The sequence below is a fragment of the Limulus polyphemus genome, unplaced genomic scaffold (genome assembly GCF_000517525.1).
Source record: "Limulus polyphemus unplaced genomic scaffold, Limulus_polyphemus-2.1.2 Scaffold3388, whole genome shotgun sequence".
NCBI lineage: Eukaryota > Metazoa > Arthropoda > Merostomata > Xiphosura > Limulidae > Limulus > Limulus polyphemus.
In genome coordinates, this window is record NW_013668998.1 from 23,498 (window position 1) to 51,327 (window position 27,830).

The following is a 27,830-nucleotide window of genomic DNA, read 5'->3' on the forward strand; positions in this document are numbered from 1 at the left end:
TTTTTCTGCAATAGATGCGGAAGTGCATTCGCACCCTATTAATGTCTGTGAAAAATAAGTAAAAAAGTAGCGCAAATCTATGCTTGGGAATCATTACGAAAGCCTTTGTTAAAACAGACTGAAGATACCAATTATCTGTAGGGAAGAGGACAATGCATAACTGGGCGACACCCGAACACAACCTGAACATGCATCTGTGGTTAAAGGACGTCTGCCATGCAGCATAGAACTGCGGATGACAAATGAAGTTGAGTGAAATCTTTAAGAAATCTTAATGTGTATTTTATGTGTTTTTGTATACTATGTTTTTAATCACTAATCAAATAAAGTTAACCAAGCTACAAATACTTTGTATTCCTGTCTTAACAGCTAAAAATATGAGGCAAGGCTAGGCTTGAACCGCTGACATACAATTTGAACGCAAACCAGATCCTGCACAAGAAAACCTTGGATAGTATGCAACACCTGAACTCTTGCAAAAAAAATTAATTTCTGAGCTACAATTTCTCCAAAACATGTAAATTATTGTCTGGAACTGTGATAGCACAATTATGTTGAGAAAAGTAGAGAAAAAGAAAAAACTGCAGATAATCAAGGATCATGGATAACAGAGACTCAGATAATCGAGGTGCTAGTGTAGCCCCTGTTTCTCGTTACAAACAGTAGTGAAGTTAGATTAGGCACACCTGGCTCCTAGATCTGAAAATATTTGTCGAGGCCTGTTCTACTAAATAACATGCCTTGCCAAATAGTGTTACTTAGAGACAGGAATGATCATATCTTATACAAAACACCACCAGTACCAATACTCTATTATCCCTTGGGGGAGATAAGTATTTTTCTAAGTTTTATTTTGCTATGCACCCATGATACATCTAGTGTAAAAATGAAGTATAAGAGATGAGTAGCAATTTGTTTTGTATTAATTGCATTAGTCACCATGCATCTGTTCTTTCACTATCCCTGCCATAGGTCTCATCTATTATCACTTTGAGATGAGGAGCGTCATTAAAGCGACATGATATCACAGTGTGATGTTTGTTGTAAAGTGACATTTTCTTTAAAAAATTTGGGTGTGCCAAGGTAGGAAAAAAAAGTAACTGTTTTCATAAAAGCTGAAATGACTAATTATTTTTCTTCCATATAGATCTTAGGCACATATGCATCTGTTTTTTTACCCAGAGAAAACCCTGGAAATGTAGTAAAATACTTATTTTGGAAAACTACTTTTAAATGAAAAAATAAAGCTTTATATGATTTTTCAAACTGGGCTGCAAAGCAGTAGTGTAATTTTTTGGGTGATTACCATTTATTCTTATGGTAAGAATATTCATCAGTTTTGCCTTAACACATTGATTTATAAAGAGATTCGTTTGTCACAGTTGTGCAAAAACCAAGAAAAAGAAGCTTAATCAAATTTTCTTATTGTCTTTGTGTTGGCTTTTTTAGACTGTTTCTTTCTCCAGAGTTTCATTTTAATATATCTGCTGGTAAATGTGTACCTCTGTTTTCTTGCTACTAGTTTTAAAGAAATTATGTAAAGCATTTTGTTGAAAGGTTCTTAAAGCTGTCCTTTTATAAGTTTTGTGTCACTATTTAAACTTGTAATCCTGAACTGACTATATTATTATGCCAGCTTAGAAATAGCAGGTGTGGAATGAACAATATGTGAAATTGAGAAACTAGTCAGAAATAGAGTATTAAAGCACTAGTTGTAACTTGGTTATGTGAAACCTTGTTTTATTTTTAGAGAAAGTAAAGAAGATTAAATGCATTACATAATTTTCTAATTGTGTATATCTCCAAAAGTAACTATAGCAGTCTTTAAGAAAAATATTAGAGCCTTGTTATATAAACCATTCCACAAGTTTAAAACTGCAAGCATAACAAAAATGCTGTATAAAGACAACACTGCATCTTATAGATGGAGTCTTTAATGCTGCTAAAACCTCTAATATTCAAATTTGCATGACCAAACTTTCCATTTTATTGTTCAAACAAACAATCCGTAGGAAAACTGTCAAGACCACAAACATAATTGAACACATTTTTTAAATTCCTCGTAATTTTTATGCACCTTACACTGTAGAAAAAATAATATAAAATTGTAAACATCTTCTCATAGCCTTAATGATTTAAAATGGGTATTATTCTTTTAGCCCATATCTGCATTCTTTTTAACATATCCTTCCTGTAGTAAGGGAATTAAAAATGCAAATAGTACTTTAATTGAACTTTCACCAGTTTTGTACTAAAATGCAATAACCTTATTATTCTTACATTCCAAATTTCTGTAAAGAGAACCAAGAACTCTGTTATTGTATAAATTGTTGAAAAACACCTTAGTAGCAATTGCTAATGTGTTAAGTCTTTATCTCAGTTGAAAGAACACTTGCCTGGCATGCTGTAGGTCTAGGATTTGAATCGAAACCAAGGATAAAATGAAATTTGAGGAAAGTAACAAAAGATAAGCTTATTCTCAGTGTGGAGCTTTATTTATGATGATGGAAGAATGTAGTAGTTTGTTTTAGTTCTTAAAAACAATGCTTCTAAAACATTCTGCTGACACTTTAGCTATTCTTCGATGTTGGCTTTGCCTATCTAAGCATTGGTCTTGCATCCTCCAGTCTTTTATACCCCATTTAAATACCCTTGGCATTATCTAATTTGCAAATTCCTGCACCTGCATCAATGCACTCTCTATCCTGACACTATTTAATTATATTTAATTTGTTTTCTGTATTTTGGACATATGTTGGTTTTAACTCACAAATTTTTTACATTTTACTACAATTTTTTACTTTCCATTTTTTTTAACCTGTTGTTTGGTGCAGATAGCCTAGTTGCTTTGTGCTGTACAACACCAAACAACCATGTTGTAGGGCTCTTACTCTCTCCCTTTAGGTCTATCTATACTATGATAGGTCCTTTCTTTGGCCACCCATGGATGGGGATACATCCCTCTCCACAATTCTTTTGCCAACTATTTCTCACCTCTACAAATGATCATTTGTTTTGTCCTATCAGGCCCAGAGGTGTTATGTGGCTCATTTCTTTTGTGGTGATAGTTCTCATCTCTGTATTATTTAGGATACTTCAGTTTTGAAAGTTTATCCCACTTCCTTGAAGGTGGTTTTGCACATATCCAGGTTGCATATTCTGGATTTTACAGGCAAGGAAACTTCTGAGAGTTACATCTCATCATTGTCTTTCATTGCTCATTTCTCTCCCCCCCTCCCCCCGCCAATGGCCATTTTGACAACATCTGCTAGGTTATATGAAGTAGGGAGTAATCTTACGTAATCTTATCTTGTCTTTCTTTTTCAGGGTACCTTACATCTTGCTTTCACTGGATCCCACTCTTTTGCGAGTGTTGCCCAAATAGGTGTGTTTTATCAATTCAATTCTGCACTAGCAACCCATTTGACTATACGTAATTCTGGTTACAACAGGCTCTGTATAAATGAGGTGTTCCATAAGACCAGCTAGGCGCGTTACCTGATAGTATTATCATGGACCACTACTCTGCCTGTCCCTGCTGATCATCGGATTGAATAAATCGGGTTGAGTTTGCATTTAAATATTTAGGGAACTTGATTCACCTATTGCACTATTTCCAGAGCACTGTTCCTCAGGACTCCCCAATGCATGTTACCCCCCCCCCCTCCAAGGTTCTACTAGTGGAGCTAGGGAGTCCTTAACACACCCAGTTTCCAGTCACTGGGGTGGTGGACAGAGGATTTTTTTCCAGAATGTTCGAGTGTGTTCCTCCACTCTTGGAGAAGACTTTGAAGCTGGGGGCCGGGCTACATGGGAGATTACTCGTAATACAGGTTCAGATCTGATACAACGCTATCCGGTTGGGGTGTGCTTGGCCCTTCTTATGAACAATGTTGGGCTGTATTTGTTCATTGATGGAGGTCCACTATCTCCTCATAATTCTGAACATGAAGTAGTCCTATCCTTGGTTGAACACAGTGTTCCACATCCTCTCCATAATTCTGGGGACAAGTGGAATGCTCATTGTCCACTCAGTTGGAGAATGAGGATGAATGTTCATAATTCCAGACTGGTTGAGTTCTGTTCCTTTCTTTGAGTAAGGCATATATGATCCCTTCATTCTGAGCTTCGGGTGGTGCCTTTCGGACTTCTTCAGGTGGAAGAGAAAATTTGTCCATTTCAGTGTTGCTTACTTTCTCATCATAATTTCGGTAGTTCATAACACATCACTCTATGGCTACAGGTTGTGATCCAATCCAAAGTATATCTATATATTACATTGCGGTCCAATTGCCCTAGCCACCGACGTGGGATATAGTGACCATGATCCCTTAATTCCAACCCCGAGTTGTGGAACCTCAGTTACCTAGTTGGGGCTGGCTTGTAATAATTACTCATGTACTATTCCACTCTTATACCAATATGAAGTTCTGGGTGAAGAGCATACCTGTTTTGGATGTAGTGTGGTTTCCCCATTTGGATACCACTCTTATCTTGGTACACCCCTGTTCTATACAGATGATCTCTGTATGGCCAATTCCCTCCAGCTTCTCAATGTGGAATTCTAGCTAAAGTGTAAGTGGAGGGTAAGTATGTTTTGGAAGTTAACATTTTCCTAAATTGAAAATGTATTTCCAATAATACTTACCTCCGCTGACTTTCTCCCGCCCTTCCTTCTCACTATGAGCCGGTGCTAGTGACTGGGATGGTATAAGTCTCAAAAAAGTGATTACGTTGTGTGAGTGAGGTGCTTATATAGAGTGTCAGGATAGAGGGTGCATTGATGCAGGTGGAAGAATTTGCAAATTAGATGTTGCCAAGGGCATTTAAGTGGGGTATAAAAGACGCATGCAAGATCAATGCTTGGATAGGCAAAGTAATAGCTAAAGTGTATGCAGAGGTAAGTATTATTAGAAATACATTTTCAATCTCGTACACATTTTCTGTGTTTGGTAGAGTACTTACCATGTGCAGAGGTATTCAAATCTGAACTAAAGATATTAAAAAAAAAGTTTAAATTAATAGAAGAAAAACTGGTGTCTAATATTGATCATCCAATGACCTTGAGATATGGCCCAGGGAAAGGCCTTATTTGTGAGAGGGGAAGAATGTGATAGTTTGAATTGTTAAAATGATGCCTTACTAGCAGTTGCTGGTGATTAACCCTTTAGCTTAGTTTGTAGAGCACTTGTCATGCATGTGGAAGGTCTTGGATTTGATTTCAACCTGAGGGAAGGGAAAAAATTAAAATTACTGCAGTATTTGCCTACTACAAGGTCAGTTAGTACACAGTTTTTTATTGAAAATCTTTATATATCCAATTGAGTTAGAAAAAAAAATTGCTTTTGTTTGTAGCCAATGTTTGCTCATCTCTGACAACCAGACAAGTGCTAATGTTGAGTCTTTAATTGAATGAGATTATTAACTATCTTCAGCTTATATTTGTACACACCTGTTCTTGTTTGAAGTCTAATTTGCTCTAGCTTCAACTTTTTAATGTTTGATTTAATGTTTACTTTATGTGTAAAACATAAAATTTAAGGTCAAGTGGCCTGTTGGTCTATCTAGGCTGTTCCATTCATTTAAGAAAACAAAAAACTTCAAGCCAGCGTTTCTCATTCAACTACTTGTCAAGCCTCCTCTTAAACTCCCTTACATTTACTGCACCCACCACATCTTAAAGCAACCCATTCCAAGGGCCAACTACCCTGTTATAAGACTAAAACCATCTTAACTTTTCGACAGTCACAAAACAGTTGCAAACTATATTTTTTTTTACGTATGCCTTGTTAACAAGTCCCCCTTTCCCCTCCCAAGCTAATAAAGCTCCACTCATTTTTACCAAAGCTGGTCTGATGAAAACTGATTTTGTTTAGATTTGCAGCTTTCAATTGGTTATGGTGTGGATCAGTGTTCCCTGTAAGCTGCACAACAACCAATCAAGTGTTGCACACTTAATTATTCCAGTCGACAGTATAAAAATACCCCCATCTAAAAAAACTGGTATCACACATCTGCACATTACCTTGATACAAGTGCACATAAAAAAATGTATTCCACACATGGATTGAAAAATTAGAGGGAAAATTGGTGTGGATGCTGTTATCTAGTCTGAGAAAACATGTTTTATACTGGACATCTGAACAAAAATTTATTCCTCAATTGATAAATACTGAATTTCAATGATACATGAAACACAAACTATGCAGAACTATGTGTAGGGGAGTATGTTGATGGAATTTTAGATTCTTGTCCAGAGATTGAATATGTTATATTAAAATGATTTTGAAGCCTTACTCTCTACTTACAGCCCATGTTACAACATCAGGTCATGACTACATCAAGACAGTAGCCTTGCAGCTTAATTTTCCTTGCAGAAACTTCGTTGTAAGATTGCCATACCCAAAGCATACCACTTCTCACTGTAGGCTGTCCATAATCCATCTAGTGTAAGAGAACATTTTTCCAGTCTCCATTTCAGTAGTTGTCCATAAGTTCATGGGTACTGTTTGTGACTACTTGACTGATATATCTTCATATAGAATAGCATGAATACCCATTTTCTTGTCCATCTGTGTGAGGTATGCAGTGGTTAAACAGTAGGTATGAGATATGACTGCAGATCATATCTTGATGAACTCATACCCTTTAGGCCTTGGTCACATGAATGACTTTTACCACTGACCCTTGTGGATTCTCACCTCTAACAAGATGCTGCACTTTTCCTACCATAGCTGAGGTGTGACTCATTGCAAGTTTCTTTCTGGATGGTCCAGGTCTCCCATGTTGATTGATATTCCTTTGCTCTCCAGTGTCATTACGTACAAGAGATATATCTCCATCTTGTAAATTCTAAATCACCAAACTGAACATGTTTTTTATTCTGAGAGTATGATGTATTGGAAATGGCTGTTACATACCCTTCACAAAAAATTGATAAGTTTTCAGTGGCATCACACTTCCTACAAAATGGCAAACAATGTCAAAATGTATATCATATACATGCTGCACCACTGTGACTTTATATTGGCTGTGGTTATCCATTAACCTGTTGATTTGAATTTGCAGAATTTGTTTTAATATAATGTTCTTAATACTTTATATTAGATTACATGAATATACATTGCAAACCTACTTAGAGCTGAATTCTGTGTTATATGTTAAACAAACCTGCAAAATGCAAACTGTTATTCAAGTTTAATAAATATTACTTTTATGTGCTTGCTAGAGTTTTTTTTTTCAATTATATTGGCTCCAAAAATCATTTTTACTTCATTTAGCATGGATGGAATATAAGATGTTTTGTTATTGTTTGAGATAATTGTAACATTTGTACTTGTTAAGTAACAATTTTAACTAGTTTTATGAAGGAAATTTAGATTTTTAAATATTATATATATATCAAACATAGTTGTAAATTATAGTTGGATATTTGCAGGAGCAAAATGCACTGTTGTAATTTAGTTGAGTAGCAGTGAAAGAAACAAGTGTTAGGCCTAAGAGGGAGTTTATTCACACTTAAAATGAGATCTTAACAGGGTTGTGTCCTTCTAGGTAAAGACTTACTGTGTAAAGAGCTCCAAGTTGACTGTGTGTGTGTATATTATTTTTGTCAACTAATTGCCGAGTCTGAAGTGTATACATACTAAATCAAGTGAATATTGAAATGCAAACAAAGTTCTATTTTTTTGAGTGTATTAAATGTTCATAACATTGTCAGAATATGTTTACAATTAGATTAGTTATAGGAGTTACAACTTTACAGAAAGGGGGAAAATTATTATTCAAAGGTTTGATATATATATATATATTTACATAAATTTCTAAAATGTAATTACTATTTATTTTATTTTCAGACTTAGGTATCCAGCAAAAAGTGCTCTTGGAAACAATCCTCCTTCAGTCTATAATGTGCCTCAACCTGCAACAAATACTAATGTATCAGTAAATCCCCATCCTACATCACAGATACCTCCTGGAGGTAATATACTGCCTCCTCAGGCTAAGGTAGACTACCCTCACAGTAAATCAATCATTCCCAACATTCCTCAAGCATATGATGTTCCCAGTTACCCAGTCCACCCAGATGTGCGTTTTAAGCCACTGCCTTTTTATGACATTCAAGGAGAACTTCTCAAGCCAGCGAGTTTGAGTAAGACTTTCTTTATGTAAAACTCTGTGTTTTCATATGTAGTAGGAACTGTGGTGGATGCAAATGTCATAACAATACATTAATGAAGGTAATTCCCATATGTTCATAGGCTCTGACTTTTAAATGGCATTTAGTTTTGCCAATATAGGAGGCCTTACAGTCTCCACACGTGTAAAGATAGACAAGCCAGGAACAATAAGGAATGGGGAGGAGATCTTTAGTAGAGAAGAAATTTTGTATGCAAAACGTGGATTTAAAAACTAATCTGAAATCCAATTGAGGGTAGTAACAACCAAGTATAAAGATCTCCTCCCCATTCCTTATTGCTCCCGGCTTGTCTATCTTTACGCATATGGATATTGTATGGCCTCCTATATTGGGAAAACCAAACATCATTGAAAAGTCAGAGCCAATGAACATGTGGGAATTTCCATTAATGAAGGTCTTTCAAAGGTTTGCTTGAGATTTTTGACCTTTTCTTTAATTGTTTATTTATCTCTAAATACTTTTGGTTTCCAAACTAAAAATATCATACTTAAAAACAACACCTTATTATGATTAAAGTTGCCTTTGCAACAATCTCTGGTGATGTATGCAATATAGTGACATCATTTAGCCTGTTTCTTTTTAAAATTCAGCATCAAAGTAGTTCTGTAATATATTTAAATGTAAATATGATTTCAAACTCACTAAATGTAGAGAATTAACATTAAACTCTGAGATGTTTTTCAAAATGATTACTAATTTTTTATTATTTACAAGGTTTTTGCTCCATTACTGGAGCCTATGTCAGGTAAGATGCTATGTATTGATTGCTTCAGCATTGTATAGTAGAACATTTATAAAAAATATCACCTAGCAACAGTACTATAATCAAAGTGACATTTAGCATAATTTTAAGAACTAAAAAAATAATTGATTTATGGATAAAATGAAATTGGAAAGACATTTAATTAACATTTACTCGCATATTAAGTTTAGAATTGTCTTTAAACCAATGTTTCATTTAAGTACTTATTTGAAGTATATAGACAGGATTCCTATAACACATCACTCTTACATCATATATAAGTTTACATGTCTAAAGTGTAACTTTGGCTATGTGGGCTCTATAACATGTCTGAGCTCACTTATTAAAGAGCATGCACAAAACACAGCATATAATCAGTCGTCCATCCTTCACCACTGTTTACTGGATGGTGACACAAATGTCACTTTTAAACACTTCAACATCTTTGAGAGTGCAGATAGCAAAGAAAGGCTATGCATTAAGGGAAATTTTTGTATGTACAAGATGCATCCTGAATTAAATGTTAGTCAAACAGCTTCACTTTTGCTTCTGAATCTCTGAACTGATCATTGCCCGAGGAGGGTTTTGGAAACATGCGAGTTATATGTAGGATATAGTACTTTTTTCCAATACAGTCACTCCCTTCCATACACAAAAAACTATTTTTCTCTTGAAATCATGCTAGTTTGTCTCAGATTGAATCCCACCAGCATTGTGAAAACTCCCATCTTAACTGCATGTGACATTACGTTACTGCATGATGAAATATCATGCAGCAAAGCCTTCCACCAGTAGGAGAATGACACACTTCCTTGCATAAATGCACCCTCTACATTCCTGAATGAAATATTTCATTCTTTTATTAGCATGTTTGTACTTAGACAGGTATATTTTTTGCTGAGATTTGTTGAAGTGATTACTTCAACGGTTTTACTTTGTATTTTCAATATGAATTCACATTTTAATGTGAATTATTTTTTCTGCTGATGTGAGTAGAAACATCACTCATTGTTACAAGCAATAAAACTATTTTCTAGGAATTCTAACCATTGTAATATCAAACAAATGTCTGGAATTTGAACTTCTATGCATAGATATTTCAAATGTAGGCAGGTCACATGACAGAAAATTGAAGAATAATAGGTTGATTCAGAGGGTTTTTTTTAAATAAAGGAATAATAACTTGTATAATATAAAACTTAATTATAACATATTTGGTAATGCTAATTTCATTAAAATACATTCATAGTAAATTGGTTTAATTAAATTTTGAATGTAAATCAATAACATTTTGTTATATGCTCAGAAAGGAGTTTAAGAAGTGCATCATCATTAATGGGTCAAACTTTGCCATATAAACATAACTGTTAAAGTTTGATTCTAGTTCCTTATTCTTTAACATGTACACCTAGAAGTTAATGTTTAGTTCTTGTTATTTACTTCCTCACATGTACACATCAATGATAATGCTTAGTCTTGATTAATTATTCCTTGCCAGGTACACATCCTTATTAAGGTTTGGTTCTTTCTCCTTAACATGTAACACATTGGGATTAATATTTCGCTATAGTTCATTGTTCTTTTACTTGTACCCAGAGGAGGTAATTCTTAGTCATAGTTAATTTTTCCTTCCCCCTGTCCCACTTAGTATATTGTGTTTGGTCATTGTATATTGATCCTTTCCATATACACAACAATTGGTGTTGAGAAATAGTTGTTTATTCTTAACATATATGCTTAGATGTTAATGTTTACATCCAGTTCATTATTTCTTCACATATAACACAAAGAATATGATGTTTAGTCATGGTTCCTTACTCCTTATGTGCTTAGAAGATAATGTTTACTTCCAGTTCATTATTTCTTCACATATAACACAAAGAATATGATTTTTAGTCATGGTTCCTTACTCTTTATGTCCCTTAGAAGATAATGTTTACTTCCAGTTCATTATTTCTTCACATATAACACAAAGAATATGATGTTTAGTCATGGTTCCTCACTCCTTATGTGCTTAGAAGATAATGTTTACTTCCAGTTCATTACTTCTTCACATATAACACAAAGAATATGATGTTTAGTCATGGTTCCCTACTCCTTATGTGCTGAGATGTTAATGTTTACTTCCAGTTCATTATTTCTTCACATATGACACAAAGAATATGATGTTTAGTCATGGTTCCTTACTCCTTATGTCACTTAGAAGATAATGTTTCATCATAGCTCATTACTCTGTAATATGTACACAAGGTGGATGATGCTTTGATCTAATTCCTATTTTTTTCATGCATACTTGAACATTCATGTTTTGTTTTTTTCATTACCTTTTAACCCTCTCGCTACATGCTCAGATGAATCAGACAAGTTCCTGACCACAAATTAACCTTTATAGCTGCCATATTATAACTTTTCTTTGTAGAATGACTTCAAAATGTAAAATAAAACTAATTTGTTTATCCTAAATAGCTTTAAACTTGTAACAGTATGCATCTGTTTATACTTAAATTTTATTGTTTTATTTCCCTTTGAATCATGTCTAACTAATCATGCTACACATAACTTGAAAAACATGTAGCTCACATTACCCTTTCGAATTATATAATATGTGGGCTGCTCACGAGTGTACTTCATGGAAATTTTATTGTGTTGGTCGTTATTTTACATAATCTAGCCTAAAAAGTTTTTAATTTTTACACTTTAATTACTTTTACAATAATAAATAAAGAATACTCATGAAAAACAAGAAATAAGGTAATTACCTAAGTTTTCTTCTTTTCTCTCTCTCTCTCTCTCTCACATATAATATGTCATTTGATAGATTAAAACTTTGGCTTTCTATTGGTTATAAAAAATATAATATTAAACATCAGAGAGAACTATTGGCAATTTTTGAAAGAGGGGATCTGACAAGCGATTGTGGCAGGAGGGGTCTATTTTCTAGTTCATGGCTTTGTAACCAAATAAGATTGAAATCTATAAAAATTATGTTTTGCCTGAGGAATGAAAATATCATAATGAGTAATTTATGTTAAATGTCATACTTCTCTGAGGGGGTATTAAATAGATTAGAGAAGAGTGGATACCTAGAGAGCAAATGTCACAATTCTTATACTAGGGAAAGTTAAGGATTTTTTTTAATATTGCTTTATAAAAATTAAGAACTTAAAACTTATATAATATAAACATTTGTATTAACTACATTTTGATGCCAAATTTATTCATATACCATGATAATATAGTACTTTAATTAAATTTTGAATGTAACTCAGTACAACCTATTGACATGTGTAGAAAAGAATGTCTGTATGGAAAGAGTTAACATGTATACATAAGAAATAATATTTTGATACTGAGTTTCTTTCCTTAACTTGTAACAATTTGACGAAGATCGATAGACATCATTCATTACTCCGTAACATATCCACTTCATGATTAATGTTTTGTCATAGCTTTTTACTGCATAATTTGTACCCATGGATGGTAGTATTTAGTTCTCATCCATTACTTCTTTACAAGTCATAGATATTGATAGTATTCACTATCTTGATAGTTTAGCACTATTCCTGAATACAATAGTTAACCTGCATACTATTTGAATAGTGCATGTGATACTTACACATGTGCATTTGGTACCAAATCACATGATCACTCAGCCACTTTTCTTTAAAACAAGGATTAAATATGGCAGCTGACAGGAAGGATGATGTGATGGATGATTGTATTATTAGTTTGAGTAATAATGGCTCAAACACAATTGAAATAGAATTGATTCCATTAGAAGACTTTACAAGAAAGATTTGGAAGATTTTTGGTTTTTCCAGGAAAAGATGGGTGTATTTCAAAAAAGATAAGAGAAAATGAATTGAAGTAACTTGTTAAGTTTGTAGCAAGCGATTCAAATATTTTGGAAACACTTTTAACATGTGTTTACATTTAAGCAATGCATGTAATTTTGCGGTAATGAAGAAGAAAAAATAAAGCTGCAAATGCAAGTAAGAAAAGCAGTGGGAGTAAAGGCAAAGTGGTGAGTTCACAAGAGCACCTTCCAGCAACATTTGAGGCTCAATTGCCTTTCACCAGATGCAACCACACTTGAAGAAGCTGACAGGTTCAGAATGTTATTTACTTGCAAAAGATATGAAACCATTTATTACAGTTAATGATCCTGACTTCCATTACATGATTAAGGTTTTTGAGCCAAGCCATACTACTTACCTCCAGATTGCAAGACCATAGCTTGTTCTTTTTGCAGGAATTGTACTAACAGTAGAAGTCTTGATGGAGTAGAATGTTATGCTATTATCACAGACATGTGGACATCATGAGCAAAACAGTCATAAGGTGCTATTACAGTGCATTTCATTGCACAGCAGTTCAAGCTACAAAGCTGTTTTATTATAGCCCATGAGTTTACTGAAAGTCACACAGGTGTAAAAATTGTAGCAGAGCTAAACAATATGCTAGATGAATGGAAGTTACCATTTTATGCGATAATTGCTGCTACAACAAATCATGGGACAAACATCACTGTTGCATTTGAGATACTTGAAATTTCTCATTTGTCATGTTTCAATCATATCATGTAGCTTGCTGATGATCAGGCTTTAAAGTTCCCAGAGATATCAAAGGTCATCAGTAGGTGCAAAAAACTTGTAGTTCACTTTAATTACTCTCCAAAATCATATTACCTGTTGCATTAAAAGCAGATTGCTCTCAACCACAAACAGCTTTCACTTGTTAATGACATAGTAATACAGTGGAATAGCAGTTGCTGTATGGTTGAAAGAATAATCCAGCAGCAGCAACCATTGTATGCTATGCTATTGGAACTTAAAGACAAGTGATTTAATGCCTACTGGTATAGAATTGTCCAACATGGAACTGTTTGTACAAGTAATGAAGCCATTTGTTGAGATCACTGAGGCTTTAGAGGTTTCTGAAATATGTCTGTATGTCTCTGATGTGAGCACTGTTACACAAGCTACTAAATAATCTTTGGTAAGACTGTAACTATGACTGGGGTTGTTCGAATGATGAAACTGAAGATGAAAGAAAATTTACATGATTGCTGCACTGGACCTATTCTTGATCTACTAAACGAAGTGGCTTTTCTTGACCCACATTTCAAGTCACTTACCTTCGTTACTGATTTATAGAATTAGCAAGTTTTATGGCAACTTGCAGAAGAAGCTGTGGCTTGTTGTGCACGTTTGATGAAACTTCTTCATCTAAAAGAACATTTCATGGTGAATGGAAACTACTTCACATATTGGATTACATTATTCAACCAACTGCTGAACAGGATGTTAAGGCTGCAGAAAAAGATAATGGCAAAGCAAGAAGAGAGATAGCAAGGTATATTGGTTATGAAGATGTGATTGACTCATGGGGCAGGTGTAGTCTTATAGAATGGTGGGCAAGATCCAGCGATAGATATTCTCATCTGCCACAACTAGCCAGGAGATACGTTGCTGTTCCTACAACCTCTGTTTCTTCAGAACAAGCATTTGGCACTGCAGAACATATTGTGAACACTAAGAGGTCATGTCTGTTGTCAAAGAATATGATTGTGTTAGTTTTCCTTGCATCTTACTTGCAGTAAACAAAGCCATGCTTTTTGTGAAGTGAATATTTGTAAGTACCTGCATATATACATGATGTGTTCTGTGTATCCATCAAGCTGCATGATTATAGTGTTACTGGTGTATACAATATACATGAATACTATTATTGTCAGTTTCTTGTAAAAATGTTTGTAAAAAATTATATTATGAAGTAACCAAAATACTTCAAAGTTTAAAGAAACTATCATGATTTTACTCACAGTCGTGAATAGCCAATGTTAAACTATTGTGATAGTAAAAATTTTACTATTGCTTCATCACATATCCCCATTGTCTATACAGATTAGATCTGGTGAATTACTACTTCATGTACCATTAGCAGATAAGGTTTAGACATAATCATTTGCTCCATACAATGTCACTCATAGTCAATGTTTATATAGGGCTACTTACTTTCTAATATGTACTCTTAGTAGATAATGTTTAATCTTCTTTCCTTACTTCATTACACGTACATCTAGAAGATAGTGTTCAGACTTGGTTCTGAGTCTTTGTCTTTCAAATGTGTTCATAACCTGTCATGTTTTGAGGGCACTGCACTTCATTGCAGACCGTCTTCTCAACAGGACTGCATCCTACCTGAGGATTGGTTCCTCACCCACTGGTCTTCTGGTGTTCTGCTTTCTTAATGTTCCTTCTCCTTTTGTTGCTTTGCCACCCCACTTTGTCTAACTTCCTCTACTCTCACTCCTGTGCCTCGTTCATCAACCCTTGCTGAATATGCCTTCTGTCTAGTCTGTCCCATCTTTCTTACTATGCTTGTTTTTCTCTCCATCTCCTCCCTCAAGTCTTGGTCCATTTCAGGACACCCCTTAAAGGCCCCATTGGTGACCTCTCACAGTCTTCCCAACTTTGTGTCTATTACTCCACCACCTCAAGTCTCAGCCCTGTCTTCCCCTTCCCAACTTTCAATCCCTTCTGATCCACCCTCACACACTGCTCTTTCTTTGAGATATGACATATCATTATCATTGTGGGTGGTTTGTCCAATCCACCTCCCTGGTCATGTAGGTATCCTTTTGTTCTATTCCTGTCACCAATCTACCTCTGTACTTATCACTTTGGTCTCTTTGTCACAATTTCCTTTTGACTTCATTATATTGTTACATATTCCTCCTTTTTCACAGCATTATTCTCCTGTGATCTGTCAGTCTTTTCTATCTCGAGTTTTTAGGCAACATTTTCTCCACCTTCTGTCTTTACTGATATCACAGTTTCCCTTCTTCTTTGCTTCTCTTTACCCTCTTTCATTTCTTCCTTATCCACTACTTCCCTTCCTACTTCTTGCCTGACTGGATTATCATTGTGGTTCTCCATACTCTTACCCGGATCCCTATCAAACCTCTAGCAAATGTTTGTTCTCCCTGGACACATCATATTCCTAATAGCCTTTGTATGCATTTCTACACTCTTGTTTTCTCCTGCTTTCTCATTACTATTTTTCCATTCTTTTTTGTCTTGGCTGGTCTTTCCTTCCCTTGTATTCCATGGTAGGAGAACATGGTCACTCCTTTCCTGTTATATCCCCTCTTTTGATTACTCTATTTGGTGTTATTTCTATTGCAAACAGATGCTCTTGTCCTGTCTGGGCCCCACAATTTTTTACCACCCTCTGCCTCCTTGTAGTTCCTCTCACTGTCCTTTCATAACTGGAAAACCTTTCCGGGCCATCTCTCCTTATCCATTAGCACTTAGATTTGCTAGCTCATACATCTTGTTTATGCCTCTCTGACAGCAGACATTTGTATGATCTCTTCAATTTTTCTCTCTCTAGCTTTTTTCCCCCTTTTGTCCTGGCTGGCATATGGACTATCCCATAGTTGTTCATCTCATATTAAACTATCTCCACCATCTGGCTGTCTCATTTCCTGCAGCATACAGACTTTCACCAACTGCCATTTTTTAATTAACCCTGGATCTATAATGAGTGTGAATATTTATTTACTTATCCCTTCCCCACTTTTGGATCCCACTATGCAGCTAATGTTGTTTCACAGGGTATACTTACCCAAAATTCTGCATTGATTCAGAATAACAGAAAATGCTCAGACCATCTTCCCTGGCCCAACCTGTGACCATTGTGAGTTGGAGTGTTCTGCAAGACCATTGGGATTCTACTCATGGTATTTATATATGATTTTACCTGTTTGATCCAAACTACCCATTCCATGGAATATCATTTCAGAATTCAGCACCAGAGTTGTGTTTCTGACTGCTTCCCTGGCTAGTACTTTCTACCTTTTCAAAACAAGGTTTCATTTTACCCATTGCACTGTATCTAGTAATAGACCTTTCTGGCAGTTGCCAGAAGGGGATCTGGGCACATTCTCTGGGTCTTCCATATGCAAGTTCTCCCCCACCCTTTCAAGTGAAGCACTGGAGATACTTGCCACTTAACAGTTCCCAGCTGTTTGGGTGATGGACCATGGAGAATCCTCTCTGATTGGGACCTAAGTGCTGCGGGCTAGAACATAAGTTCCTTTATGGTGAGAAGTGCGGAAGGGATGTTTCCGGAGTGTAGTGTGGATCACTCCATTTCATATAGATACTTCACCATCTTCAAGTAGAATTTGGACACATATTACTATGTAAAGCTCATATATGTCTGTTTAACATCATTCCTACTCCTACATTGGCCTGAACTCTCTCTGTATCTGATGGTGGAATAGATGATGTTATGTAATATCCAACTGTGATGTATCATTTACACCCTACCCCCATAGTGTCTAATGGTTGAGTAGTGGTTCTTAAATATCCATACTCATTGTGTCCAATAACCAACAATGCCTATGTGGTGCTCTCCTCCTGTGACTGGCAAGCAGCCTGAAGTCTTTGACAGTGGAGGAGTTGTGCATAGATTCTTATAGACTTATCACAAGTGCCTTTCTCCCACAGATGGTTTTTACTCATAGAGTCTGATTGAGGAGGTGTGCACCCATACTAGTCTGAACATGCTACACTACACTTATTGGCTGTCCAATGTCTTGAGAGTACTTTACCAATCATGTACTTATTCTGCCTGTCTGTGTGACACCATGCAGGCCTTTTGCTTCTTCTAATTCTGCTCACCTAGATGAGATGAGATGTGGGATCCCACAGATGTGCCTTTATGGAGCCCCTACCATAAGGTGTCACACCTTATTGGCTTCCTTTGGTTGCTTGCTGAAGGGAGATCATCTAGGTAACTTTCGCACCTGTCCCTCCACCATCTTAGTATGGGATTCTAGCTTTCTGTGTAGGTGAGTAATTGTATCAGAACTTAACATTTTCCTTAATTGTAAATGTATTTCTGACAGATACCTCCATGCATATTCCCACCCATAGTTGGTAGTTTTCACAAGGCTGGTGGCATGCAAGTCTCTCAAGCAGAATAGTGCAACTTCAAAAGAAACATAGCTTTCTCTGTATGGAGGTGAGTGTCTATTGGAAATACATTTTCAATTAATAAAAACAGGCTTGGTATAAAATAGGAAGTTCACATACACATTTGTACTCATTAAGTATTTATACTATAATTTTTAATACAGTATGTGTATCTTCACAAAATTGGGTAGACTTTTGGGAACATTACAAGTCTTTTGTACAAGAAAATCAGATTTTTTAATGAAGTATTTTTACTAAAGATTTGTTGTGAATATATCAAGTCTTGTTTCATTACTAGTCCAAGTGTAAAATGATTTTCATGTTAAGATTGAAAATACTTTTCTTCATCCCAAAAATCTGAAATTTCATTTACATAATCTCTAAAACCTCCTAAATAAATTTAAATGTTTGTTTTCAGTAAAACTTGATATTTTATCTGTAATTATAACTCTATACAAGGTTGGTCAAATTGACCAACCTTGTAACCACCAACAAAAAAAATCTAAATTTTCCATTTTTTTCTTTCTAGAATGACTTCAAATCGTAACATAAAACTACATTATACAACTATTTATACTTAAATTTTGTTGTTTTATTTCCCTTTGAACCATTTGTGTTATAACCATTATAAGTTGTAAATCACTTGGGAAACATGGGGCTCACATTACTCTATTGAATTACATTACTCACGAGCTACTGGTGTGCATGCCTCTTGAAATTTTTCATTATTATTTATTTTACCCAATCTAACCTGAACTAACCTATAGAGATTCCTATTTTTGCATTTTAGTTACTTTTATAATAATAAATAAAAAATACATATGAAAAAACAAGAAAGAAAGTACTTACCTGGTCCTTCTTTTTTTTGTTTTGCTGTCAACTGTCTATCAAACTTAACCCTACTTTTTTTTTGTACTAATAGTATTTGGCATTAAATACTTTTTATTTAACTAAATAATGCACCAAAGAATACAGAATAATAGCATCCAAAAAAGCAGACAATATCCCAATACTATCACAGTTTTTCTGGCTTTCTAACTATACAACAAGAGCTATTACAAATTCCATCCATGCTAGTTGAAATCTCTCCAATAGGAACAAAGCTTGTATTTAAAGAGAAATTGACAATTCTCTGCTCAGAAAACAACAAAATATGATACTTCATTTGATAGATGAAAACCTTGGCTTTCTGTTAGTTATAAATAATATAATATTAAATGGAAGAGAGAACTATTAACACATCCTGAAAGAGACGATGTGACAGGTGGGTGTGGCGAGAGGAGTCTGATTTACTATTCGATGGCTCTCTAACCAAACAAAATTGAAGGCTATAAAAATTTTGTTTGGTCTGAGTGTTGAAAATTTGAAAGTGAGTAATTTACGTTAAATTTCATACTTATTGGAGGGGTGGTGGATGCCTAGAGAAAAAATGTCACATTAATAGAAATTCAGGACTTTTTAAAAAATTTTCTTTATGAATTCAAGAACTTAAAACTTATATATTAATATGGATTATTAGCTATGATTTTATGCTACATCAAATGGTATAACATAAACAAAAAGTAGTGCACCTATTGCAAAAGAGTTAAAAGCTTTTCTGCAGAAGTTGCTATGTTACGTTCAAAATTTAGTTAAACAACTTTACTATCAATGTATGTGAATGAAATTAAGTTTTAAGTCCTCTGTTTCAAAATAAACCTTTCAAAAACTGCACAGGTGTTCAAATTACTTGAAATAGGTATTTAAAAACACAAATTACTTTTAAGAACATTTATTTCAAACAGTTAATTTTCATAACATTTTAATTTTTATCTAAACTGCTGATTTTTAAAAAAAAATTACACAATCTAAATTAGAGTATCTTGATATAACACACTGACTGTTGTTCCTTGTTCTGACAATATAAATAGGTTTTGATGAGATCCAACCCTTGAACATCCTACACAGAATTGACCATAGAATAACAATGTTGCTTTAGGAACAATCCAGCTACCTTTAAACTTTGACCTGGAGCCTTCTAAATTCAAAGAGGCAAGCAAAGGAATTCTTGGAATGAAGATATCTTCAACTTTGGCATGACCAGTTGTAATTGTCGCTTCAATAACATATGGCAGTAAAGCCTTAACAGCTAAACGTGTGCCATTATATAACTTTGTAGAGTTCTCACAACAATATTTATGAACCAACCTTTAATTACAGAATGTGACCTGGCATACCTGGTGGTTCAAGAAAATTTAGGAATGCAGTGGTAATTTACAGCACCAACTGTAACTGGAACACTGACAGTTGAGCTGTTGGTGATTTCCTGTCTGGGATCCTTTTGCATTAATTGATAATTTATGTCATGATCAGTATCATTTTGAGGTGCAAGAATTGCTCTTTTATACAATCATTAGTAATTTTGACAAGTATTAGGGAACACCTTTTCCTTTAGCTCTTCTACATCCTCAACTAAGTTACCATATTTGTCTGGAATAGTAATGTAGTTGTTTGATTGATTGGAAACTTTCCAACACTAACTTAAGAAGACTTTTCTGAATTAAACCATTTGCTTTTATATCACCAAAGTTACAAAAAACAGAGAAAATAAAAATAAACCATAAATTAACATGTAAATTATGTGTTCAACATAAAAATATTGTTAGCCTAACAACAATACCGTGATAGTTTTGTTGCTAAGTGATGATGTATAGGGTTGAGGAGCATGACACAAAGACAGAAATTGAATTAAAAGCCAAAAATTAGTTTTTATGGGAAACCTGGTGGAAATTTTGTCCCTTCATGTTACTTCTGGGGACTGTAGGAGTCATTGTGCCAAGTTTGATGCTGATTGGTCAAATAGTGTGTAAGGAGTTAGTGAACAGACAAACATACAATTTTGCTTTTATATATATAGATTTAGAGTACTAGTTACTGTCAGTGATAAGGATCTTATGTGTAGTGTATTTATTATTTATAAACTATAAGAATATCTTATCACAAAATGTGCTTAACAGTTTTCAGGCATCATGTGTCATAATATACTTACCCAATTACAAGTATTTAAATTTTAAATTAAGTACATAAATTTTATTGAAAATGGAAAGTTTTTATAGATATTAACATATATATATATATGATGAAATAGTATAGTCATTGTTTATTTCTGAAATGAGCAGGTCTAAAAAAAAATTAGTAGTAAAATAAAGTTAAATTTGAAATGTATAATGATTCAAAGATGAAATTCTTATACCATGTGTTTCAAATGAAATACAACATACTGTAAAGTATTCTAAAATACATGAAAGAAAGAAAATAGCAGTTATGTCACAGAACTCCAACAGGTACTTTCCACTTAGTTTAAATGAAATACTTGGACTCCAAAATGTTTTAATTTTTGTAATTTTTAATATTAGATAAATTTGAGACATTCCAAAGTTTAAGAAGTTTTCATAAAATACGTATGAAATGTTATTATATATTGCACAGAACAATTATGTGTATTTTTAGTGATAAACGATTTTTATATATTATATGTAGTTATGCACACTGAAAAGCACAGCTATCTTTCTCTATCAAACAGTGTACCTGTTTTGATACTGTACTAACTTGTACATGTCAGTCAGATACTTGGATTGTGATATTATTTTTTGGTGGAAATGTAAAAGCTTTTAAGACTTTCAGTATTGGACTAGTTTTAAAAAAAAATGTTTTTATCAGATATCAATATCTGAGTTACATCTCATTGTATACCATGCATATGCATGTCTTATGTGGTGAATACTGCTAATGGTTATATACAAGCCTAATAAAAATTTGAAGTTTTTCCCATCTAATAAATAATGATCTAAAATTCTTTTGTCTTTTAGATTCTGATTTCATCACTAACACACACTTTAAAGGATTCATTGAAAAACTCTGGTTCCATTTTAATTTTGATGGAAAATTATGCATAAAATGATATATATTTATTTGATGAAACTTCTTTGAAGAAAGTAATTTCATCATCCAGTTTGCACTGGTAATGTTATACTATAAAGCAATTTTAAGAATTCTGTTATCTTGGATTTTTTTTAGTGCCTTCAAAACCTGGTAGGTTCCAAGAAAGTGTGTTTTTCTTTCACCTAACACCCCAGCAAGCTCATGATGTGGCTATGTCCAGGTGAGTTTACATTTCTTTAAAAGAAAGAGGGGAATGCAATTAAAATGTGGGAGAATTGTTTTGCAATGATTAATTAATCTCATGAATCATACTCTAATATATATGTCATGCACCAGTAGTTGATATATTTAATAATTTCAGGAAGAGTGTTGTATCAGTAACATAATATAGAATAATGTTTCTTTTTTTCTACAATATATTATAGCTTACCCCTTCCATGATTTATTCGAGATAACTTAGTTGCCCTCTATGTTTCAAAAAATATTTGCCCAAATTAATTTGAATAAACCATTTCTTGTCATTTTTAATTATTTGCTTGAATTTATTTGCATGTTGTCATGTATAACAATAGGTTATAATAAAGCAAAAAATAAATTAGCTCATTTTCAAAAAAAGCCTGATGCAGAAGGGGTTAAAGCCAACATGTTTATATTTTTGAAGAAACCTAAAAATTATTTCTTTATCGCAACATTACCATATTCATTTAGGTTTTTAGTTACACATCTGTTTGTGTATGCTTGTCTGTAATTAAATACAGCAAAAATGGTGCACAATACTGCCATATTTGTAATGAAATGAGAATAGAAACAGAATAAAACAAGTTTCATTAAAATCAGGCCATGGGTTATCGAGTTAGCCCCGTTTTTCGGGTCACTTTTCGCACATTCCGTTATTATAAAACTTCGTTTATACAACAATATATATAGACAACAGAAATTAAATGATGAGATGAAAATGTGTTATAACAGCACATAGAAAGAACAATAATAAAATGGACCTACAATATTATTGACTATTTGCAAATAGTAACTATGGAAATGAGGTAATTAATAAAAATCAAGTCAAGAACAACAACAAAATTTTATAAACGAAAACCTCTCGCTGAGCATTGGCTATTATATTATTTCCCTGTCATATTCTCATCCTCATTAAAAGGCATAAGATGACAAAAACAAGATCTTGAAAAATCTATTTATATACTACTAAAACTCTGAGATTGTTTGTTTGCTTATTTTCTCAGTCAAAACATCATTCACACTACCGTTCCCGCTCTTTACAAAACTTCTTACTTCACTTTTTTGAAAAATGAAACGGTCTTTCCTTTTACTCCCGATCAACAATCAAATAACTTTTCTTAAATTATAAATAACACGAATGGATTGAAATATTTAATTAAATTATCTCAAAATAAACTTTCATTTCAGTGCAATATTGAAATTAGCTTGAATTTTTCATAACCTCTGAATAGTGGTTGACCCAACGGGTCACAGTGGTCTAGTACGCTTCTAAATTGATTGGAGACCAGTAAGCTAAGATAATTCAGGTTTGGTTCCTCATTTACATGATCAAAATGAATTCATTTAAAAAGTTTATAGATCCATTTTCATTTGAAAATTAAGGGGATGAAGAATTTTTCCACTTTTGATGTAATTGTTGAACAAGTATAAAAGCATTTATCACCCTTTGTTATATGAAAACTTATACAGGTTGCTACTAATTGACACATAAAATAATATACTTAACAAAAGTAGGAGATAATAGAAATCTTAGTGGATATTTTTATTCATGCCATGTGTATGCATGAGTGGAAAAGAGAGAATAAACCAAAATCAGCGCTTATCTGTTTATGAAATTTCAGTTAAAAGATGCAAGAGCTAAGTTCAGACAATGAAAGAAAAAATATCATTTATTTGAACTAAAAAGAATATATTCATTATAAAAAAAAGAGAGTGAAAGAAGATAAAAAAATGACAAAATGCACACTAAAGGACAGTTTTAAAACTTTAAAAATAAAACAATACAAACAGTAGACACTGTGCAAGGCATTGTGTATTTATAATGTAAATGTAATATATTACATTTTTAAGTTTACTACTTTCTCCTTTGGTCAAAAAAAGTTAATACACAGAATACAGAGAAACTTCTGATTGAAAAATGGCCTCAAACCTGCTCTTCAGTTACATATTTTTCAGAAACTGGAGTAGACCTAGTAGGCCTAGTGGTTAGCATGCCAGAATGTGGATCACAGGTTTTGTTGTTCATGGTGCTTACCAACAGCAAGGTAAAAAATAATCCTCTACACTTTGTGGTCAAGGATATGTTGCAAGAGTGATGATCAAATCCCATTATTCGTTTATAGTAGCCCATGAGTTGGTGGTAGGTCATGCTAATTAGCTGTCTTTCTCTAGTCTGTCACTTTAAAATCAGGATAGCCAGTTTAGATATTTCTCAAGGACCTCAAGTAACTTTGTACAAAATTCAAGAGAATATCAAGAAACACCTTATTCCTGAAAAGTCTTTTTTTTTTTTCCTGATAATATTTCATGAATTTGCCTTCACACTTTTTCAGATCTGATCTGAAATGCAAATTTATGATACGATATCTAAAAAAAAAAAAGATGATCTTATCTAGAGCTAGATAAGAACATTACAGATCTCAAACTACTTTCAGAGTTTATGAATGAAATAAGATTGAAAAGTGATATGTACCTAGATGGAAGATTTTACCTGGTAATCCTGGATGGAAGGCAAAGATGATGTAATGTGTGAGAATTTAATGCATTTTAAGTAATAGATCCTTAAGGTTATGAGTAAGTTTTATTCAGATTATCATTACATTTAAATACATTGTAGTAAAAATTAAACTCTGTATCATTGGTATAACATTTTTCAAAATTATTTCAGAGCTAAATATAATTACTCTGATAATGTTACTATCAGAGTTATACTAATAAGTCTGGCTATTGTTATGATGAGAAAAAATTAGCTTGCTAGAGTAATAAGCTGGTTAAGATTTCCGGTTATCATTTTAAATCTTGTTTTTATCACATCCTGTTACTTGTGATGGCTTTAAGTTTTTATTTCACTGAATGAGAAGATTATCAAATTTTACTGTGAGCTGATATATGTAAATTGTCAATTTTTTTGAGAAAATGTCTTTAATATTTAATGAATATGTTAAGAAAAATGGTGATTATCATAATTGTTACTATTATAAACATTTTATAACACTGCTACATTTTCTGTCCAGGTAATAAATTTGCTTGGTTAATTCTGGTAAAACAAGTACTCATATAATGTTTGTGAAGAGAAATGATATGAAGAAAAAGAAAACTATATATATGTTATAGTTATCTCAGCTCAATTTCATTTCTGGTTTAAAATAGCCAAGCATTTTTAAATAATCATTATTATGTTAAGAATGTTATCAGATGTATATTTACATTTATGACCCTAAAAAATCCCTTGAGATAAAATACCTCAATAAGGTTGTTCGGAGATTGAAAATTTAGAAAATATTAAAATGAACTTGTAAAATTTCGACAGTTGTGGGTATTGTTCATAATAGAACTTGGTTATCTAGAATTATAATTATCCATTATTAGTAATTGTTGCTAAATGTGGATACCGAAGACATAAAGCAAATGTAGAATTTAACAATTAATGTCATATGCCAATTCATAAATTGGCATCTTTAATCCATCCCATTTAGCATTACTGTCAGTTAATTGATTAGTACAGTTTTCCTTAAACTATGGTTACATGCAAGAATAAAGACCAAAAGGTAGTGGCAGGTACTGCCAGTTGCCTTTCCTCTAGTAAGCAGTTCAAGATAAAAAAAAAAAAAAGATGCTGTCAGACAGTTGCCTTCCATATAGTCAGCAGTTTAAAATTAGTAACAGGCAGGTGGTCTTAGTAACTTTGCCAGAGCAAAGACAGGACGAGCAAGAGTGTAGGCAATGGGAAAGGGACTTTGTGATCTTCAAATCATGACCCCCCCCCCCTTCTCAGAATCACCAAATCTGAATAAACTTGCAAGGCTAAAATTGGATAGAGCAGAGATATCCCATTATGGAAGGCCTCAATAAGTATTTTCAGATCTAGGAGTCAGCCTAAAAACTCAGGAGCCAGGTTTGTATTGGGAAGTGGGGGCTACACTAGTCCCTTGATTATCCATGCTTCCATTATCCGCAATCGTCTATTATCCACATTTTTCCTTTACCCAAAATTTTCTAAAAATAATTGTGCCATTACAATTCTAGACAATAATTTACATCTTTTTGGAGAAATTGTTGCTTAGAAATTAATTTTGGTTGCAAAAGTTCAGGTGTTGCATGATACCTGGGGTTTTTGCATGCAGGATCTGACATGTATTCAAATCTTAAGTCAGCTGGTTCAAGCCTAGCCTTGCTTCTTTTGTCTTTAACTGTTAAGACAGGAATACAAAATATTTGTAGCTTGGTTAACTAATTGATTAGTGATTAAAACATAGTATACGAAAACACGCAAAATACACATGATTTCTTGAAGATTTCACTCAACTTCAGTTGTCATCTGCTGTTTTATGCTGGATGGCAGGTGTCTTTTAACTACAGATGCATGTTCAGGTTGTGATGGGGTGTCACCCAGTTATGCATTGACCTCTTCCCTACAGATAATTGGTATTTTCAGTCTGTTTTAACAAAGGCTCTTTTGTAATAATTCCCAAGCATAGTGTTTGCACTAATTTTTTACTTATTTTTCACAGGCATTGATAGGGTGTGAATGCACTTCTGTGTCTATAGCAGAAAAAGTGCAGAAATTTTGGAGCTATTTATGCCTATGTTAGCGATTAAATTCAACTAAAATTGGAACAGGCAATCAAAAGAGAAAGTATTATAGGAGAGAAGGTTGAATCATTCTCATGTAACTCATGAAATTCAGAGAAATCGAGCATGATGAGCAACTGACCGACAACACTTGGCTTTCATGATAATAATTGTGATGACTTTTATAATTTTTCGTGATAATGTGATTAAACAACAGTAAAACGATTATAAATTAAAACAAGGAATTTAAATCTATTAAAAAAAATTTTATTTAGATTAAACAATGGGCTGTCTATCGAGATACACTAGTGCCTCGTTTATTTGCTGTTTCTGTTATTCTCAATTTTTTGCTATCTGCGGACCAGCACAGATAATCAAGGCAGTGTATATACATAATCAGTATATATTTATTTACTTTCACAGCAGCAAGTGCATGCTAACGATCACATGATATCGACAACCACTTGATAGTATTGCCAGAGTTAACTGCCTTTGGTCCTGTCTGAGTCTAAACACATGCACTGAAAGAAGAGAAAAAATAGGTCATGAAACTAGTACCGTCTTGTGCAACTGCAGCACTTCATTCCTGAAAAAACATGAAGTGCTGAATATACCATTAACATTGAAGAAAAAACAAAATTCAATTTAGGACTCAAAGAATGTGAAAATAGCTACAGACTTCCCAGAGTCCAGAACTGTTCTAATTTCGACTTCTATTTAGCACAGCCCTATGCATAAATAAAATGAGAGAAAATATTAGGTGCCATGATGAAATTTTTAGTTGCCGTAGCTACCTAGCAGTCAGGATTTGTCTACACCTGCATTATATAGCTTTGTACTTAACAACAAACATTTTATCAATATTTCTATTACTTAATTAGTTGGAAAAATCAAAGAGTAATTATTAGAAGATTTCAATTCATTGATTATTTTTGTGACAGTTGATTTAATTATAATCTTGATTTATTAATTTTTGGAATAATCAAAATCCATAATAATTGGAAACACTAATTTGGATTAATTGATCATAGTTTCAGTTAATTGATTGGTGTATGTGACACTAATTGATGTAATCACTGCTCATAGGTAATCAATTAAATCACTCAACTTTAATTCTGTGCATTTGATAATAGTTGTAAAAAACTGGGTTAAATGAAAAGGTTTTCGGAAG

The 27,830-nt window shown here is 33.5% G+C and overlaps 1 protein-coding gene across 4 annotated transcripts in view; it reads left to right on the top strand.

Annotated features, from left to right (window-relative positions):
• LOC106469271 (E3 SUMO-protein ligase PIAS2-like) overlaps positions 1 to 27,830 on the top strand; it is a 95,913-nt gene that overhangs the window by 17,666 nt on the left and 50,417 nt on the right. For 2 of the 4 annotated variants that reach the window (XM_022397741.1, XM_013929757.2), the window contains exons 3-4: positions 7,857 to 8,152; positions 21,986 to 22,070. In XM_022397741.1, coding sequence (XP_022253449.1) covers positions 7,857 to 8,152; positions 21,986 to 22,070 — 381 coding nt within the window. Of the gene's footprint in view, positions 1 to 122; positions 248 to 7,856; positions 8,153 to 21,985; positions 22,071 to 27,830 lie in introns of those variants that run through there. The other 2 variants (XM_022397742.1, XM_022397743.1) reach the window with 2 other exon arrangements.